Source organism: Echinops telfairi, unplaced genomic scaffold (genome assembly GCF_000313985.2).
Source record: "Echinops telfairi isolate 266 unplaced genomic scaffold, ASM31398v2 ScPeMD7_7420;HRSCAF=8458, whole genome shotgun sequence".
NCBI classification, from domain to species: domain Eukaryota; kingdom Metazoa; phylum Chordata; class Mammalia; order Afrosoricida; family Tenrecidae; genus Echinops; species Echinops telfairi.
In genome coordinates this window covers 42,646,364-42,665,599 of record NW_022111320.1, presented here as the reverse complement: position 1 = coordinate 42,665,599, position 19,236 = coordinate 42,646,364, and the positions used below count along the sequence as shown (strand labels likewise).

Here is a 19,236-nt window from a genome sequence, read left to right as displayed (position 1 = left end):
GGCCGGCCCCCAGCATGTCTGCGGAGGGTGACAGCAGCCACCTTCTATTCTCCGCATTGGTTCAGAAGGAGACCCTAGGTCTAGCAGTTCTGAACTCTTCTGCCCCTTTTCAGAACTAGAAAGGATGTACCGCACAGGCGTTACAAGAGGTTCTTAATAGCTTCACCTTTGCTATCTGGTTACCTAAGTAAAGACGCAGGATGGGGGTCCTCATTTTTCCAGAACTTTAAACTTTGTGTGGCTTATTATTCTTACTCTGTGCTGGAAAGGTGAACAATAACCATTATAAATATAATTGCAATATTTGCCAGACTCATTTTCTCTAATGAGTCTGGCAAATTGTGTTGAAGGACAAAATTATAAAAGAACTCTTGATCTTTTCCTAGTTTTCATTGTGTCCCTCATTCCTACCTATACAGCTGTTTGCTGCCCATGTCCCTAACAGAATCTGTAGTTCCGACAGAGTGTTTGTCATAATTAAGTCATGGGTTTTAAAGAGACTCAGTGCAGCGTATAGCAAATGACCTGCACATGGTGTGTGATCAATAAATGGTATTGGCTGAACAATTAATGTTACTACTTCCAGCATGGCTTTCATTATCCAAAATGATGTGATCTTTTCTATCTTGTTATGGATATTAACTGCTAATTATACAAGCATGAAACTGTTCTGAAAAATCCACATTGAAGAAATCATAGCTAATAGTTGAGTTTTACCTCTTAAAGTAGTGGTTCTCAACCTTCCTAATGCTGTGACCCTTTAATACAGTTCCTCATGTTGTGGTGACCCCGTATGTGGGCCTATCTGCACGTGGCTAGACCCGCCTGAAGAGGGATAGAGGAGCGGTGTCTCACTTCCTAAAACCATTGGAAATATGGTCTTAGGCGACCCCCCCTGAAAAGGTCATTCGACCCTCAAAGGGATCGCAACCCCCAGGTTGAGAACCGCTGTCTTAAAGTAAATATTCTTGGTTGCGTTTCATGGTCGCACTGCCATCAAGTCAATACCAACTCACCGTGACACTGTAAGGACCGGGTAGAACTGTCACTGTGAGTTTCCAAGACTGTAACTGTTTATGGGAGTAGAAAGCCCAGGCTTTCTCCCGACATGTGTCTGTGGGGTTCAAACTGGGGACCTTTTGAATGAGAGCCCAACTTGTCACCACTACCCCACCAAAGCTCCTGGGTTTCCAGTTAGAGCCCTTTGAATAAAAGCCAAACAAGTAAGCATAGAGGGGGAAATCTTGTTCGAGATAGGCAAGGTAATTTGCAAATAAGTAGACACCTTTCTTGTGTCCCTACCTCCTTTCTTCTCTCCCTTCTGACTTCTTTCATTCCTTTGGGTAGAAGCTCGATGGGCCCATACTGAAATTTTCACAAGGTCTCTCTAATGGTGGTCCTCTTATACCCACTGGACACGCACTCCATCTTCATCATGACTTTGCGTCTCTGTTTTATTTTCATTTCACTATCTTGACAGTTTTCTATTCTATGGCTTATTGTCTGTCTCCCCCGTGGAATGTGTGTTGTTCCTGGAGAGCTGGGGTTTGAACTCTCTTTTGTCCCCTGCTCTGTTCCTGGGTCCTAAAGCAGGGCCTGGGGTGTAGCAGGCCCTCAGTAGGAACGTGCAGTATGGAAGGATGGATGACCTTGCCATGTGTGGAGACTTGCTTTTAGCAAGCAGAACTCACTTCAGAATATCCTTCATGGAAACAAACCTCTTTCCTTTTGAGAATGGATGTGACTTTGGGGAACCGCAAAAAGTCCTCAGAATCCAAACATGATGAATAAAATGCATCGTCCAACTGAGTGATGTAGTGTGGTTTAGAGTAAAAGATTAAGTGCTGATTAATAGTCACGAGGACACTGACACGCTACTTTGCAAAAGTGACAGTCTGATTCTCAAACTCATGGGGCATTCCCAGGGGCCCCAAAGAGCAAAGCAACTTGCAAAGGAAGAGCTCAGTTGGAGAACTCCCACTCCCTGGTTGGAATGTACTATAAAGCCACGGTAGTCAGGAGTGGTACTGTTTCAAGTGGAGGCACATGTGTTAGTGGAAGAGAATGGTGAACAAAAGTAGGTCAACTGAAATTTGAGCCAGGTCCGTTCAAAGGGAAAAGGGTAGTTGCTTCTCTGACAGGTACTCAGCCAACTGAAATGACATTTCAGTCGCAAAACGATGCAATTGAAATGAAAAAAAGAAAATGAAGTTGAACTGCTACTTCATGCTGTGCACAAAATATTGACTCAAAATGGGTTTACCTAAATATGAGAACTCAAAATATAAAACTCTTAGATGGAAACATAGAAATAATGCTACAAAACCTAGTTTGGGGCAATGGATTTTTACATCCTAAAAGCCGGAACAACCAGAGACAAAATAAGTTGGACTTCATCGAATTAAAAACTTAAGTGCATCAAAGGAATTGAACACGAAAATGAAGAAGCCATTTACAGAATGAGAAACAATATTTGGTAACCGGATGGGATGTCTGATAAAGAATTTAATGCACAGAATATATAAAGAACTGCTACAACTCAACAATAAGAAAACAAACAGCCTATTTTAAAAGTTGACTAAGACTTTCATAGGCATTTCACCAAAGAAGATGTGCAAATGACAATAAGCCCTTGAGAAGATCCCAGTGTCATTGGGAAAATGCAAATCAAGACCATAGTGAAATACCACTTCAGCAGATGGACATTGGGCCTCTACTCAAGTCCTCCCTCAATGCAAGAACACGTTGTTCTAATAACCTGGCATTCTGTGATGCTCGCCTTCCCGACATGATCGCTGAAGACAAAGCGGGTGCATAAGCAAATGTGAAGAAAGCTGATGGTGGCCAGCTGATGGTGTCTGGGGTCTTAAAGGCTTGAAGATAACCAAGCGACCACCTAGCTGAGAAGCAGTAAAGTCCACATGGAAGAAGCACACCAGCCTTTGTGATCCGGAGGTATCGAGGGGATCAAGTATCAGGCATCAAAGACCCAGAACAAAAATATCATATCATTGTGAATGAGGGAAAGTGCAGAGTGGAGACCCAAAGCCTATCTGTAGGCAACTGGACATCCCCTTACAGAAGAGTCACGGGGAGGAGTCAGGGTGCAGTATAGCACTGATGAAACATACAACTTTTCTCTACTTCTTTAATGCTTCCTCTCCCCCACTATCTTGATCCCAGTTCTACCTTACAAATCTGGCTAGACCAGAGGATGTACACTGGTACAGATAAGAACTGGAAACACAGGGAATCCAGAACAGATAAACCCCTCAAGACCAATAATGAGAGTTACAATACCAGGAGGATGGAGGGAAGGTGGGGTAGAAAGGGTGAACTGATCACAAGGACCTATATATAACCCCCTTCCTGGGGAGATGGACAACAAAAAGGTGGGTGAAGGGAGACATCAGACAGCGTAAGACATGACAAAATAATAATAATTTATAAGTTATCAAGGGCTCTTGAGGGAGGGAGGGGGAAATGAGCTGATACTAAGGGCTCAAGTAGAAATAAAATGTTTTGAGAATGATGATGGCAACAAATGTACAAATATGCTTGACACGATGGATGGATGTATGGATTGTGATAAGAGTTGTATGAGCCCCCAATAAAATGATTTAAAAAGGAAAAAAAATACTACTTCATATCCACTAGGATGATAATAACCAGAAACACAGAAAGCACTAGATGTTTTTGAGGGTGTGGAGAAATTACAGCCCTTATCTATTTGAAGATTCCTCAAAAAGGTAAACATAGAATTTCCATTTGATGCCAGAATTCCACTCTGAAGTATATACTAGAAAACAGGAGATGAAACATGTGCATATACCAGTGTTCTCTGAAGCATTATTCGCAATAGCCTCAAACTTGAAACAGTCCAACTGTTCATCAGAGATTAGAGGGATAAACAAAATGTGATAGATCCACACAGTGGGATTTTACTCAGTAGAAAAGAAGTATTGATACATGATGTGACATGGATAGGACTTGAAAAGATTGAATGAAATAAGGCAGAAAAAAGGACCTATACTGTGTGACCCCACTTATATAAAGTACTTCAAATAGGCAATAGAGTCAAAAGTTTATAAGTGATTATGAGGGATTAAGGCAGGAAATAAGAAACAATTAGGAAGTTCTGAGTTTGTTTGGGGGGACTAACAACTTTTCCCACATGGATCGTGGTGATAGTTGAATGGCATGGTGAATATATTTAATGTCATTGGATTGTAAGCTGAAAGGTGGCTGAAATAGCAGGTGTTTGGTTATGTATTTTTTACCACAATTTTTAAACTGTAAAAAACAAAAAATATTTGGAGTGCAATTTTGCGTGTCTGACTCTAAGCAGAATCCCCACAAGAGAACACTGGCAGTTGTTTTGTGCCCAGACCGAGTCCTTGCAATAGTCAGGGGCCTCCTAAGGAGACTCTAAAGGGGAGTAGGGGACAGTCAGTGTAAATTGTGGTACAGAGTCAGAAGTACAGAGAGAGCCATCATGGTCTTTCTCCCCATCCCTGTCCCCTTTACAAGGTGGGTGGTAACTGATCTCAGATCGCCTCGGTAGTTGGGGAACACACATCACTTTTCCTTCTTCAACCCTGTTTGCCCACGTTCTATCCTCCAGAGAGCTGAAACCTGCCGTCTGATTTTAGAATCCTGATTGGTCTCTGAACTTGGTTGAGCTTTATTCCTCGTCTCTAAAATAATGATCATTCTGGCCCTGTCCACTTTCAAAACTATGACAATAGTCACTGATCTCTATGATGCCTTCTTCCATCTTGTTGCTATTGTGAATTTTCATTGTTTCTACCCTGGCCCTTGTAAAAAAACAAGTTAAATTTCTGTAATATTGAATGTGTGTGAACTCTTATTTTTCAATTTATGAATTGAAGTATGTCTAGTCTGGAAATCAGATAAGAGTTCCAAATATCAGTATGAAGCTCTGAAGAGTTTTGTTAAGCACAGGCATACAGGAACAAGCAAGCTATCCTGGTTGATAGTTAGATTTCCTTTTCCATGGGGGAATCTCGGGGAAATTTTTTAACTAGGTTAAACTGAACAGGAAGGTCCTAATTGGTTGGCTTAGGTTTCTGTTTCTGGAAGCATCTTTTCACCTGGCTTTGAGCTCCTGGGAAGGTTAGCCAATTCAAAGAAATAGAAAGTTGGTTTCAGTGTGCTCAAGAGACTCCATCTTGGGTATAGTATATAGTCGGGCTAGCATCCTATATTCTTAAATAAGCACATTGATACAAAACCAATGGAATCGTTTTTGCAATCCTAGAAAAAAAATCTATACTGCCAGTTCATCACCACAAAATGGATGGAGAAATAATTTATTTCTTCTTTTTGAAAAAAATTTCTTTCAGCCATGGAATTCCACGAACACTTGCACACCATAGGCACAAAGGAAGGTCTGAAGGAACGAAAGCTACAGAAAGCAGTGGAGAGCTTTACCTGGAACATCACCATCTTAAAGGTATCTAGCAGCGCTCCTTCTGACGTGACTGATTTTGCAAATACTCTGAACGCATGTTTCTTGCACTCGGTGTAACATCTCCTATTTATACATTATCAGGCATTTCAGGCTATAATAGGTTTACCAAAAAAATCAAGTGAACAACTATTCCCTCCAAAGATAGAGCACGTCGGGACGATTAGGGTTGGTGCAGATACTGGTGAAGGACAGTGGACCTCACTGTTTTATGTTCAAAGCATTTTAAAGTTCACGAATGCCAGTTGTGGTGTATGACATTGGAAATAATGATGGCATGGGAATGACTGGGGATTTAAAAGTTCCAGATACTTAAATTTGGTTGAACACTTGGAAACCAAACCACCGCTTTAACGTTCACGTTGTGTTGCTCGGTGCCGTTGGGTTCCTTCTGATTCATGGTGGGCCCTATAAGAGGGTTTTTTTTAAAGTTTGTCCAAAAATCCCATGCTCTTATAGTGCCATTTTTGGAAAAACTTTTTGAAACCCCTTCATAGTTCGATGCAAACGTCACTCCCTCCTGTGCCATCCTCACAGCAGTGGGTCTGTGGGACCCATCGTGGCAGCCGCCATGATCAGTCCATCTCCTTGAGGGTCCTCTTCTTTCTCGCTGACCCTGTGCTATACCACGCAGGATGTCTTTCTCCAGGGCCTGCTCCCTCCTGGTAAAATGTCCAAAGTAAGCGAGACAAAGTCTCACCTTCTACTAAGGATTCCAGAGGTACTTCTTTAAGATCAGTGTGTCCGTTCCTGCACTCCATGGCCTGCTCAATATAACATGCTTTACCAACACCACCATTCAAGTTCGTCGTTTCTTTGGCGGCTTCATTTTCCATTGTCTAGTTTTTATGTGTAAGTGAGGCGATTGAAAAGACCTGCGCTGGTCAAGTATGCCTCACTCATAGAAGGGACAAGCTTGCTTTTTTAGAGGATTTCTGATTTCTTGGCTGCTGTGTCCAGGGCCGTTGGTGGCAGATCTAAGAAAAATGACGTCTTTGCCGACGTCCGTATTTACCTCTTTCATCCTGATATTCCTTATTACAATAGTTGTAAGGTGCTTGTTTTCTTTGTGTTGAGGTAGAATCCCTACTGAAGGCTGCACTCTTTGATCTTCATCAGGAAGTGCCTCAAGCCCTCTTTACTTTCAGCAACCAAGGTGGTGTCATCGGCACATCGAAGTCCATTCCAGATGCCCCGTTCTTCTCCATCCAGTCCAGCTTCTTGCATTGTGGGCTAAGCATACAAATTGCATTAGCACAGTGAGAGGGGAAATCCTGACACATACGCTCTCATATGGTACATAAGAGAATACCCCTTTGTTGTGTTCAAAGGACTGCCTTGTTCTATGTGCAGGACCCAAGTGAGCACTCGTAAGTGTTCTCGAATTCCCATTCTCCAGATTTGTGGATTCATACAGTTCAATGCCTTGTGTAGTCGATGAAAAAGGCAAGCAGCTCCTGTTGTTTTCTGCTTCCAGCCAAGATCTGTGACCTCAGCCGTGAGAACCCTCGTTGCATGCCGCCGTCTAAATCTGGTTTGAGAGTCTGCATGCTCACCGTCAGTGTGCACTTGCATTTGCACTCTTTCATCTTCAGCAGAATTTTGCTTGCAAGTGTTGTTAATGATACTACTTGATAATTTCCATACCCCATTGGACCATTTTTCTTGAGAGTTGCACATATATGAGTCCTCTCCAGTCCATCGGCTGGGGAGCTGTCCTCCAGGCTTGGAGGCATATTTTTTGGCTTCCAATGTTGCATCCATGTGTTGAAGCATCTTCATTGGCCTTTTATTAATTTATTGTTTTTGCCACTGCCAACAGTACAGCCGAAACAGCTCCCTTACGTAATAATGATTCTGGATCATGTGCACCCTCTGGGAGTGATTGAATGTCCACCAGTTCTTTTCAGTACAGGATCTGTGGATTCCTTCCCTCTTCTATTTTTTTTTTGTGGCAGTTTGGAACCTTTATTAGTTAACCAGCCAGTAGTTTTCATCCACGTTGACTGTCTGTAGGTTTTCGAAAGTGGGTGACAGGCACGTAGGTAACCAATTTTTAGAGCTTGTTCGGAGAATCTTCATCCTCATTACGTGTCCTGGACAACCGCACTCGGATACAATATGGAACATTCCTGATTCCTTTGGCCCACGCAGCTTTGTTGAGCCTCGTGTCCATTCGTACATCGGGTGTCCCCATCTCCTTCATGGCAAACTTCCGAATTTCCTTGAGCGCCCGAGGGACACGCTTCTTGAAGCCCACACCATGGATGCGCTTGTGAATGTTGATGGTGTACTCTCTGGACAGGACCTCGTGGATGGCCGAACGGCCCTTCTTCTTCTCACCGCCCTTCTTCGTGGGAGCCACAGCGCCGGGACCAGGCTGGAAAGGAGTCCTTCCCTCTTCTTTGGATGCTTCCTGCATCTTCCTTTATAGTGCCCATAGAAATTTTCATTATTGTAACTTGAGGTTAAATTTTTTTCTTTTCTTTTTTTTGTTTTAAATCATTTTATTGAGGGCTCGCACAATTCTTATCACACCCATCCATCCATCCATGTGCCAAGCACATTTGTACATTTGTTGCCATCATCATTCTCAAAACATTTGCTTTCTACTTGAGCCCTAATATCAACTCCTCATTTTTTCCCTTCCGCTACCCCCCTCCCTCATGAACCCTTCATAATCCACAACTTATTGTTATTTTGTCATATCTTACACTGTCTGATGTCTCCCTTCACCCACTTTTCTGTTGTCCATCCCCAGGGAGGAGGTTATATGTAGATTCTTGTAATCTGTTCCCCCTTTCTACCCCACCCTCCCTCTACTCTCCAGGTTTCGCCACTGTCATCACTGGTGCTGAAGGGGTCATCTGCCCTGGATTCTCTGTGTTTCCAGTTCCTATCTGTACCAATGTACATCCTCTGGTCTAGCCGGTTTTGTAAGGTAGAATTGGGATCATGATAGTGGGGGGAGGAAGCATTGGAGGTTAAATTTTTTTCTTCAGCTTCTTTCAACTTGAGAATTTTTCAGTGGGTTTTTGTGTTTGTTTTCTAAACCCAGGTTGTTATATATTTCTTATGATAGTTTACCTTGTCTTCTTTTTTTTAAAATCATTTTCTTGGGGGATTGTACAACTCTTATCACAATCCAGACATACATCCATTGTGTCAAGCAAATTTGTACATGTTTTGCCATCATCATTCTCAAAACATTTTCTTTCTACTTGAGCCCTTGGTATCAGCTCCTCATTTTTTACCCGTCTTCTTATACTGTTCTTTGAGATTTCAGTTCATTATTTGTTCCATTTGATTTAGCTGTTCGATGTTCAAGAGAAAGTTTCAGAGTCTCTTCTGACATCTTTGGTCTTTTCTTTCTTCCTGTCTTTTAAATGACTTTTTACTTTCTTCAGGTGTGACGTCCTTGACACATTTCACACGTTTCCTGGTGTTGGTCATTATGGTTCAGGACATCAAGTCTGTCCTTGAGATGATATGTAAATTCAGGTGGACCATTTGCACGGTCATACTCTAGCTATTGTGGACTGGTTTAATTTCCTTCAGCTTGAACGTGAGCCTGCTTAGGACCAATTGGTGGTCTGCTCTTCAGGTGAATGATGCTGCTGGGTTTCTCTGTTTCTTAACACAGATGTATTGTATCTGGAAGGGGTCCATTTGGACAGTCATCATTTATGTTGTTGAAAATAAGGTTTTTCCCATGAAGAGCTTGTTGGTTTTGCAGATATCTGTCATACCATCTCTGGCATCATTTCTATCAGTTAGGCCCTATTGTCTAGCAGTTGAGCCTATTTAGTTTCAAACATTCGCATTCCAGTCACCAACAGTCACTAATGCACATTGTATCCATTCCATGCTGTACAAGTGGATGGAAGCCTTCAGTTTCTTCATCGTGGGCATTAGTAATTGATTTCATCCATTCCATACTGTACAAGTGGAAAGAAGCCTTCAGTTTCTTCATCATGGGCATTAGTAATTGATTTCATCCATTCCATACTGTACAAGTGGATGGAAGCCTTGATTTCATCCATTCCATACTGTACAAGTGGATGGAAGCCTTCAGTTTCTTCATCTTGGGCATTAGTAATTGATGCTTAAACTTGAACAATAGTCATATTAACTGCTTTTCCTTGTAGGTATATGGCTATTAACCTAACACTGACAGCACTGTACTTCAGGGTGGACCTTTAAACGTTGTTTTGACCGTGCAGCATTCTGTTTTCAATTGGTCACTCCTGGGACAGTAAGCGATGCGATGGCCTGATTCAGAATGGGCATACCGGTCCACTTCTGCTCACTAATGATGAGGCGATCAATCTTGAAGCATTCCATTTCATGTTTGATGACTTTGATTTCAATCACTTGTGGGCATGTTCAGCTATTTATTCTTCTTTTGAGCCATCCACCTTCGTGCAGACAGGTCGTCAAAGCCTGACTCGGTCCACATCGCTAAGGTTGACCATATACTTGGAAGAGGCAGCTGTGTGCCAGTTGTATTTTGACTGCCTTCCCCTCGGAAACACTCACCTCCCAGCACTACCAGACAACCTCCTGTTACCCATGCGGCTTTCACCCGCTCCTTTTGTTGTTATTGCCAGGCCCCTCTTCCTAGTGTCTCTTAGTCTGGAAGCCCCTCGGACACCTGTGTATCATGGGCATGCTGTGATTTGTCTATCTTCCTGTGTCACAGTGACATGCAATCCACCCAAAGACAATAAGGTGACTGATGGATGACGGTTAACGATTTTTTACACAAGTAGCATAAGTGCTATACTTTTTTCGGTGTGTGTGTCTGTGTGTGTTTTAACTAGCATAGTGTGCTTTCAGAAATATCTAATACAGTTAGGGGATGGGGCCGTGAGTATAATATTCACATTAGTATTAATAGATACGAGTAAGAAAAACACAGAAAAAAATCCCAAAAGCAGGTTGTGTGGGGCATAATCAAAAGAAATATGTAAAGTAAATGTCACTTGGAAGAAAATTTCCCTCAAGAGAGAAGCTATCTGTATCTACACATGCACATATTGGCATAACCATTATTAAATTAACTTATTATTAACTGAAATGGTGTTTAGTAAGTAGCATTTGAAAATAGTGATAAGCAAAGATAAGAATAATCCCAGCATCTAGAGACCATTCCTGTTGGTATTTTTGCTGCACATTTCCCCCCTCACTTTTTTTTTCTTTTATAGACCACAATTTTAAAAACAATGCCACATTCAGTCTGACTTGAATCGTTAAAACTTTGCCAGTTGATCCCTTCTTCTTCAGGACCATGCTGGACCTGACCTGATTTTCCCCCTTCTCTGTCGTTCGGTTGTGGTTTGGTTTGGCTTGCTCCCATTAGAGTGTAGCTCAAAGGTAGTATATCCTTGGAGGCCTTGTCCTGCGTTTTGCCACGTTTCTGTGAATGAAACCTGGGATGGATGAACCTCAGGGACAGCAGGTGAATAAGGGTTCCGCAGGGGGTGGGGGTCGAGTAGCGTAAAATGGACTAGATGTCAAGGAATCCAGGAAGAAAAAGAATATTTGAAAACTGATTGTGGTAGTGATTGTACAGTCATGCTTGGAATGATAGGATATGTGTATTAACTTCCAATTAATAATATATATTTTAAATGCTACGTGTGTCCCATAAAATGTTTTCAGTTTTGCCTCAGTGCTTTTTTTCTTTCCTTCTTCTCAGTCTTTGGAACTAAAAGAAGACAGAGACGTTGCTTCATTCTGCATCTCGGGCATTTGTAAAAATTATTCTCTCATATCCAGCCTCCAAACTCTACAGTTGAATTCAAGACGTAAAGACATTATCAACAGCTGCCTCTTTTAATTTCTTTGTTACCCCTCAAGCTAAAAAATCTATCCTGGCAGCTGACAACAGTTTTCTGATTTGATTTAATAAAACGTCCCCTTTCCAAAACTAACTGCGTTTTCTCACATTAAAACCCCTACTCGTTTTTATAATTAAAATCATTTTCTTGACTTCTTCAAACACTTTCCTTCCTACACATGTACTTTTTAAATCTCAAACTCTTCTGTTCAAAATTTAGCTCTGATAATTTGCAGTTCAGTCAACAGCAGGCATAAAAATTTGCAATGGAAAGGGAACATGGGCCTTACAACGAATCTGCTGACTCACTCCTGGCCAGTGGTAGGGGGTGCACTACAATTTTATTTTATTTTTATTTTTTAAAAACCCCAGAAAAAATATATCATAGTAGTTTAAGACCTGTGATAGGAGCAGGCAAATGCTGTAGGCAGATGTAGAGTTAAGAAAGCAATATCTCACCTGCCAACTAGTCTTGCTTCTTGTGAGTGGTCCAGGAACCAGCAGCTTCAGCGTCACCTGGGAGCTTGTGAGAAACTTGGAATCCTGGTTTCCTACCCCAGACCTGCTGAATTGGAATCCACATTTTTACATGAGTCATATGTCTATTAAAGTTTGAGAAGCACTGGGCTAAGAGCCACAGCAAATGGGACCTGGTACATATATTAATGAAAAACAGCTGATATTTTAAAATGTAACAGATTTTAGCAACACTTGAGCCAAATAGCTACATTGAGGAAACCTACTTTCTTTTGAATTATGGCCAGGCAAAGAGAATGAACACTTGAGCCATACATTTACATGAAAACCCATGCAGAGAAGGGGGTAATAGATCTTGTTTAAAAAAAAATAAATTCAGGCTGATAAACTTGCTACAGATGGTGTTTGCGCAGGCCAGAACCTAAGGGGGGAGGAGTGGGGGAGAATGAGAGAGGGGTGTGTCATTCTGTGCAATGGAAGGGGGTTGTCTTGTCCCTGTGTTTTGCAGATTTTAAACTTTCCTCAGAAGACTGAGTGCTCTGTCGGGAGTCTTAGGCATCCGTCTGAGGCAGAGTTGAGCTTCCAGCATGTGCTAAGAAGGGAGGGATGAGGGCCTTTGAGTTCTTCCCACCACGCTCTTTGCAGTCAGCCTGGCGAGGCAGCAGGCGGCAGCCCTCCAGGGCTGCCATGTGATGTGCAGTACACAGCGGGTGACTTCACAGTGGGCCTGGAGGCCTAGGGGGCTTTCAAAGGGCCCCAGATGTGGAGAGAGGATGGGGGGGTGGGGGGGTGAAGGGGAGGAGGGAGTCTTGAAATAGAGGCCAGTGTGTAGAGATTGCCTGGAGTACCTAAACATGCAGTCCCTAGGCCCCTACCGCCAGAGCTCCTGGAGCTGAGTCTGCAGGTGGAAGCCAGGATATGCTTGTTGACCAAGGACCGGCACAAGACACAACTGAAAATTTGAGTATCTCTACCCTACGATCATATTTGCAATGTATTTTCTTCCCCCAGCATCCCGGATAATAGAGCAATAGGCCTGTACACTTCTGAAGGCCATGTTTCCATCTCCCAACCCTTCCCCGGAGAATTTGGTGCTCTTTGATTTTACCATGTCAAAAATGGCCATCCATTCTTGAGGAATTAAAATCCTTGTCCATGTTTGCTGAGTTTGGGGAATAAAAGGAAGTATAAAGGGCTAAGATCAGGGCTGGAGAGTGGATAGGGTAAGGTTTCCCAATGAAATTCTCATAGGAAATCCCCTGTGACCCTTGAAACATGAGCAAGTGATAATTGATAATAAATCTTAAGTGCCACGTCCCTGTTTTTTTTTTTCTCCCCAATGCGATTTTCAATTTTATTCAGATTTCTTCATCATGAGACCCATGATCATCCGTGCCCTTTGAGAAAACCTTTTAAGATCACCCTTGGGGATCCCAAACAACAGCCACCATACTGTCACCTGAGTGGACCTCTTTGCCTGGAATTTAACTGGCCCAAAAGATCCCCTGGGGCCGCCATTTTGATAAGATTGTTTCTGAAGGTAGCCCAGTGAGACGAAGACACCCACGGATTACACAGTAATGTCTAAACATTGTTTGGAATAAGCCCATGCGTGTATGAACTGAAGCCCTAAAAGCAATGCATTTTGACTTACCCTCATGTATCATTGATTCCAAGTCAGACTTTAATGAGCTTATTTTATTCAGTGTGACTAATTTTAGCAGTGCAGTCAAGATTTCCTTTCCTGAGATAGCTGAACAAATTAACATTTCTATGGGCACATTTTCATTTTAGAACGTGGCAGTGTTCTGTCAGCCTGCTGATTCGTAAGAGCTAGGAACACTGTTAATTTTAGATGAGCCTGTGGCTACTTTCAAATTGTTTCAGGATTTTCAAAGCTAGTGTAAGATCGTAGGGCAGGTATCGTTTATTGATGAGGAACCTGAGCCCCTAAAAAATTGATTTTATTGGGATTGGTCCCATGGGCAGAAAGAAGCCAAACCATAAAGAGAGCTTCCTGACCCAGGGTGCACTCCTGAGATGCTGTGGATGGGTTACATGTTGGACAGTTAACCGCGAGGTCAGCAGTTCAAAACAGCCAGCCACCCGCAAGAGAAAGACGAGGCTTTCTCCCCTGTCCTAGAAGGTTGATATGCAGCAGAATTGACTTGATGGAAGTTAGTTTGAGGTGTTGGTATTTGGGTTTTGGTTTATCATGAGAAGCATAATAAGCCAAAAAAACCCAATTGCTTGATGAGTCGATTCCACAAAACCTAGGATTTTTTTCATGTTTTTTCTCTTTGAAATTGTACTTCATCTTACAATCCTTAGCGGTGTGTCATAGTTGGAAGTGTTGGTTTTTTTTTCTTTCTGAATGATAGCATACATCTAACACACACAAATGTCTCAGATATTAAATACAATGTCAGAAGATAGACCATTCTGTACTTTCTATCTTTAATTTTTAAAATTACTGTAATTTAATAGAAAATGAAATCATAAAAGAGAAAATGAATTTTTAAACAATTTTTTTTAAAAAACAGTTTTTAACCAGAGGAGGTGTCTCTTTCTTTAAAAATTCCCTTGGGGTTTGAGAGATGATGAAAAATATGAGTAGGACACATTTTAATTTTTTTTAAAGCTGCAAGTGTCAATTAAAATCATTGTTGGTTGATCTGCTATGAAACATTAGAATGGTAGCATTCTGTAATGTTCCTGCATGGGAAGGTGGCCATATTATTATTTTTCCATTGTACTGGTAGACTATTAGATGGGTTTACGTTACTCACAATGGGTCCTGAGAATGTAATAATTCCCATGTTCCTTGGTTTAAGTTCAGTATTTAATTGGGTCACGGTGACTACCTGTCCAAACAGTCACATGCACTCATGACAGAGAACGTTCAGCTGGGGGGATACACTGTGGCCGATGAGCGTCGGGGTTAGCCAACTGCGGCTCTAGAGCCATAGGCGGCTCCATGTGATTCTGAAACAAAATTCAAAATATTTAAAGAACGTTGTTCAGATGACGGTGAGTTCTCTCTTGTTTGTGAAGATGTGTCGTTTTGAAATTGTTGTGAGGGACAGGATTTGGCTCTTCCACCCCAAAAGTTTGCCGACCGTAGGTAGGTTAGAGGGTAGACCTGGCTTTCTCTTCGCAGAGGTTACTGTATGTCTGGTAGAAGGGGTTTGCTCTGTAATCAGGGAGCTGAAATAATCCACTGTCAGGGGATCCAGATTGCTTCCAATTCAGACACCAGCCCTTAAGACCCACTCTCATGAAATGTTCTCATTGCTGTGGTGGTTCGGTGCCGTGCCGTCAGCGTCTATCCCCAGAGACGCTGGGTACAACAGAACCCAACCTTACCCAATCCGGCCTCAGGTCAACCCATCTGATTGAGAGTCTTCCTCTTTCTCTGCCTTACCAGTGTGGGCTTCTCTTCCAGCAGCGGTCTCTCCTGATACTGTAGGCAGGCAAAGTCTGAGATGGAGTCTTGCCGCTGTAGCTGCTAAGGCTTTCTGGAGCTTTCTGGCTGTACTTCCTCTATTGCAGATTTGTCTGTTCTTCTAGCAGTCCGGGGTGCTTTTGATTTCCCTCATTGAGACAGTTAATTCCGTAAGACTACCACGGACTCTGTCTGGGTTCCTTCTTCCTGCTCTACACCTTCAGGCAGGTGAGGGAGAGACCTCGCCAGTGTCGCTTATTTCAGGCATTTCTGTCTCCTACTGGGAAAAGACACCCATTGCCCAGCTGTACGTTAGCTCTGTTATTATAGAAATGAAAGGAGGACTGTCCCTTTGCATTTCTCCCGATATGTGAGATGTTAGGGAGGATTTGGGGGATTTTTATAACCTGCTACTATGATTACTGCATGTTTGAAAGGGATTGTTGAATTACTTTGCTCCCTTTGTTTCTTACTTGGGTGGGGTGGGGGGTAGTGGTCAGGGGTTGGTTTATCTTGTTTGTTCTGTCTTTGCTTATTTCATCAGAAGTGTGGGGAGGCTATTCTGAAATGCACGTTCAGCCCACCAGCTTCATCAAGCACGTCCTGCTCCCTTTACTTCCTAGTAAAACATCACGGTGGTGCCGATGACCTTTACTCTTCTCATTTATTACCGTTCCTAGAACAATCGAGTCTCACTCATATCGCAGGATCCCGGCCGCCTCTGGCTGAGCACCCAGAGTGCTGGCTCCACATGAGAGCAGGTGGGGACAGCATCTCTGAAGACTGAGAGCAGAGACTGCAGTCCGGTCACGTGGGAAACTGAGAATCCAGGCTCTGCGGAGGTTGCTTCCACTCTCTCTGAGCCTGTGGTGTCTCTCTGCTTCTCTTTATGCATCTGTTTCATTCTCCCTGCCAATCAGATCCCGTGCTCATTCACCATAACTTGGCCTTGGCCTTGGCTGGGTCTGTCCCTGATTCTCCCATATAAGCATTGTATGCATATTTCCTAGTTAGTATTCCAAAGAGAAGTTACCCATTGACTCAGCCTATCACATTAGCTTCAGACCAGAGGTCCTAAAATTATAATCCTTCTCTGTGATAATCCCCTCACATCAGTTGCCCTTCCTGATTCCATCCACTGTGGCCACGGAGGTCTTGTCACATGGTTCAGAATATGACCCCCTTCAGTGACTGGGTCAGTTACCATACATACTAGAGTATAAGCTGAGTTTTTCAACACTTTTTTTGTGTAGCAGTTTTTGTGGTAAAATTAGGTGCCTCGGCAGATATTCGGGTTGGCTTACACTCTAGTATATACGATTTCTGTTTCTCAAACTACTCCAGAATAAGCAACTTGAGGCAACAAAGATTTCATCCTTCTATGGGTTGGCTGGGCTCAGCTGGACTGTTTGTCTGCTGCACGTGGTATTAGCTGGGATTATTCGCAAAGGCCTTATTTAATTGGGGGCTCAGCTGGGGCTGAAACATCTAAGATGGCTGATCGCTCATCTGGGGCGATTGGAAGGGTGGGAACTCGCTGGGTCTCTCTGTCTTTCGTTCTCTCTGGATGGTCCACAGTTATTTATTGGTCCAGCCCCAGGCTTCTTTCTATGGTCGCTGGATCCCCGGAGAGCAAAACCGCAAGCCTCCAGCTCTCTCAAAGTCTTTAATTTATAGACTATCACTTCAAGGGGAGAGGAAACAGACCCCATCTCTTAACAGAAGGAGTGGCATTCCTATACTGGGATATTGGGAATTATTGGTGGCATCCTTGCAAACAGTGTGACCCACAGTGCCGAAAGTCTGAGGCTTGTCCATGGATGACCTCCAAAGTTAGGGTGCTGTTGACTTCACGTGCCAGCCGACTCATTGCCACGCGGTCTCAGTTACATTCTGTCTTGCAGAGAATGTGTCTTACTTCTTTCTGTTGACTTGTTGCGATCAGCCCTCAGTGGCAATACAGGGCGATGCTGTCCTCTTCCTCAACGTTTCTTCATCACTGTGAGAGTGGCCACAGCCCTGATTTGTACCAGACACGCTTAGCCCTGGACAGATCCTTGGGTGGAATGGCTTCTGGGCCCCCCTCCAGCTCCACCCGGAGTTTCCTGAAGGCTCTACAACTTTTCAGTCCCCTTCATGAAATGTGGTGGACAGAATGACCCCTGACTTAAGATGCAGGCTTATCTGACTAGCCCAAAGGCAAACCAGTCTGTCTGATCACACCCAGTCTAAGCAGTGTCTTACTGTTAAGGTAGGCTGTTGATAACAAATTGTGTTGGTTTCCATAGCATCATTAGTGTATCTTGGACGTAACAATGAGGTGTCCCAACCCAGGATATTTTCCAGATGAATGAATGCCCAGCTAGCATTCCCCTGCCGTGGGCCACTCTACCTCAGAAAGAAGACGCGAGACTCAACCCTGAGCATGATTAGAGATTTTCTCTCCTTAGGAACACAAGACATCTGCCAAATAGAGAATCCAGAGGCAAAGGCTTAATCCTCAGATCAAGACCCTGCACTGTGCAAATTGTCTCTTTGGAGTAAGAGAAAAATTACGGACTAATCACACAGCGCCCCTTCCTCCAGTGCCTTCAGCACCCTCACCGTTCAGCGTGGAAACATGGGCGAAGGAAGTCAGGCTTCCTGCAATTGTGAGGCAGTTTTATTGACCATACATTCCACTCCTGTCCGGTATGTGTGGACAGGAGGAAGTCAAAAAGACAGAAAGAATCATGAAGTATTCGGACCAAAGTAAATATCCTTTAGAAAAATGGGTGCCTCTATTCCCTGTTGCTGTAGCTTTAGGTGATGCTGACGATCAGGAATCTTTTTCCAGAGGTAAGAGTCATTGAACCGTCAGTAGGAAGAAGGGCTGACCACCAAAGTAACAGGCCTTTGGGAACGGATGATCATGCTACGTCCTTAGCCAGTCTCTGAAGACTGTGCGAGGGAGACCGCCAGTGTAGAGTGAGTGGGAGGCTGAGAATGAACGGAGAGCCAGGGTGCTTGGAATTCTTGCAGTTCACTCAAACCTCTCTTCCGTCCCCCTTCAACAGGAGGGACCGGGGTTTTGTTTTTGTCTCCCTGTATTTCATCAGAGGAAGGATGCATTGTCTGCACAATAGATGACTTGCTGGGTACATTACAGCGGGCAGCTGTTTGACTTTTTGCTTGCTTTAAGTGATGCATGTAACGTACAGGATTCAACTCTTATGCTTGGGGCCAGCCCCGTGGCTTAGATTATCCAAAAAGGAAACAGAATTTTCTGCTTAGACTCCGTCATATGTGAGGCCCTTAATTTCTCTAGACTCAGCTCCACAGCTATAAAATGGGATAGTCCTTGTAGTTTCCTTACAGTTAAAAGACTCTATCATGAAATCATTTTTGTCAAGGTAATCTTTGTACAGTGCCTGGCTTACAGTAGTCACTTAGTAAATAGTGTGATGCCCAAAAGGTTTTGCTAATATATATTCCTACATACATAGCTTTGGATACATCACAGCCTTTGTGGTTTCAGACTTATGACTGATTATATGTACAGTCCTTTTGTGTCCAATGGTGGCTTTCAGAAATAAACCATTTGAATACTTCCCATAGCACCCTTGAGAGAAGTTTAGACATTTGCCTTGTAATTCAGAGTGTTTCTAAGATAGCCAGTTGCTGTCAAGTTGACTCAAACTCATGGTGATGCCATTTACATCGCTGTAGAACCTCACTCCATCGCGTTTTCACTGGGTGGTTTTAGAAGTACACTAGCAAGCCTCTCTCCCCAGGAGCCTCAGGGTGAACTTGAACCAGCAACCTGCTGAGTAACAGCCAGATGCATTAACCATTTGCACCACCCAGGGACGACTCCTATGAAATATCAGACTGAACTCTACTCTGTTTTTTGTTTTTTTTAAATAATCATTTTATTAGGGGCTCATACAACTCATCACAATCTGTACATACATCATCTGTGTTCAGCCCTTTAGTACATAT

General features: G+C 43.1%; 1 protein-coding gene and 1 pseudogene across 3 annotated transcripts in view; one reads left to right on the top strand and one right to left on the bottom strand.

Moving 5' to 3' along the window:
• The window catches only part of PLCL2 (phospholipase C like 2), a 200,128-nt gene that overhangs the window by 174,111 nt on the left and 6,781 nt on the right, over positions 1–19,236 (top strand). The window contains exons 5-6 of one of the 3 annotated variants that reach the window (XM_045297440.1): positions 5,367–5,476; positions 11,193–11,427. The exons of 1 other annotated variant lie outside the window; for it this stretch is intronic. In XM_045297440.1, coding sequence (XP_045153375.1) covers positions 5,367–5,476; positions 11,193–11,333 — 251 coding nt within the window. In that variant the 3' untranslated portion in view covers positions 11,334–11,427. Of the gene's footprint in view, positions 1–5,366; positions 5,477–11,192; positions 11,428–19,236 lie in introns of those variants that run through there. One more of the 3 variants, XM_004704015.2, reaches the window with a different exon arrangement.
• On the bottom strand, positions 7,463–7,913 carry LOC105978746 (annotated as a pseudogene).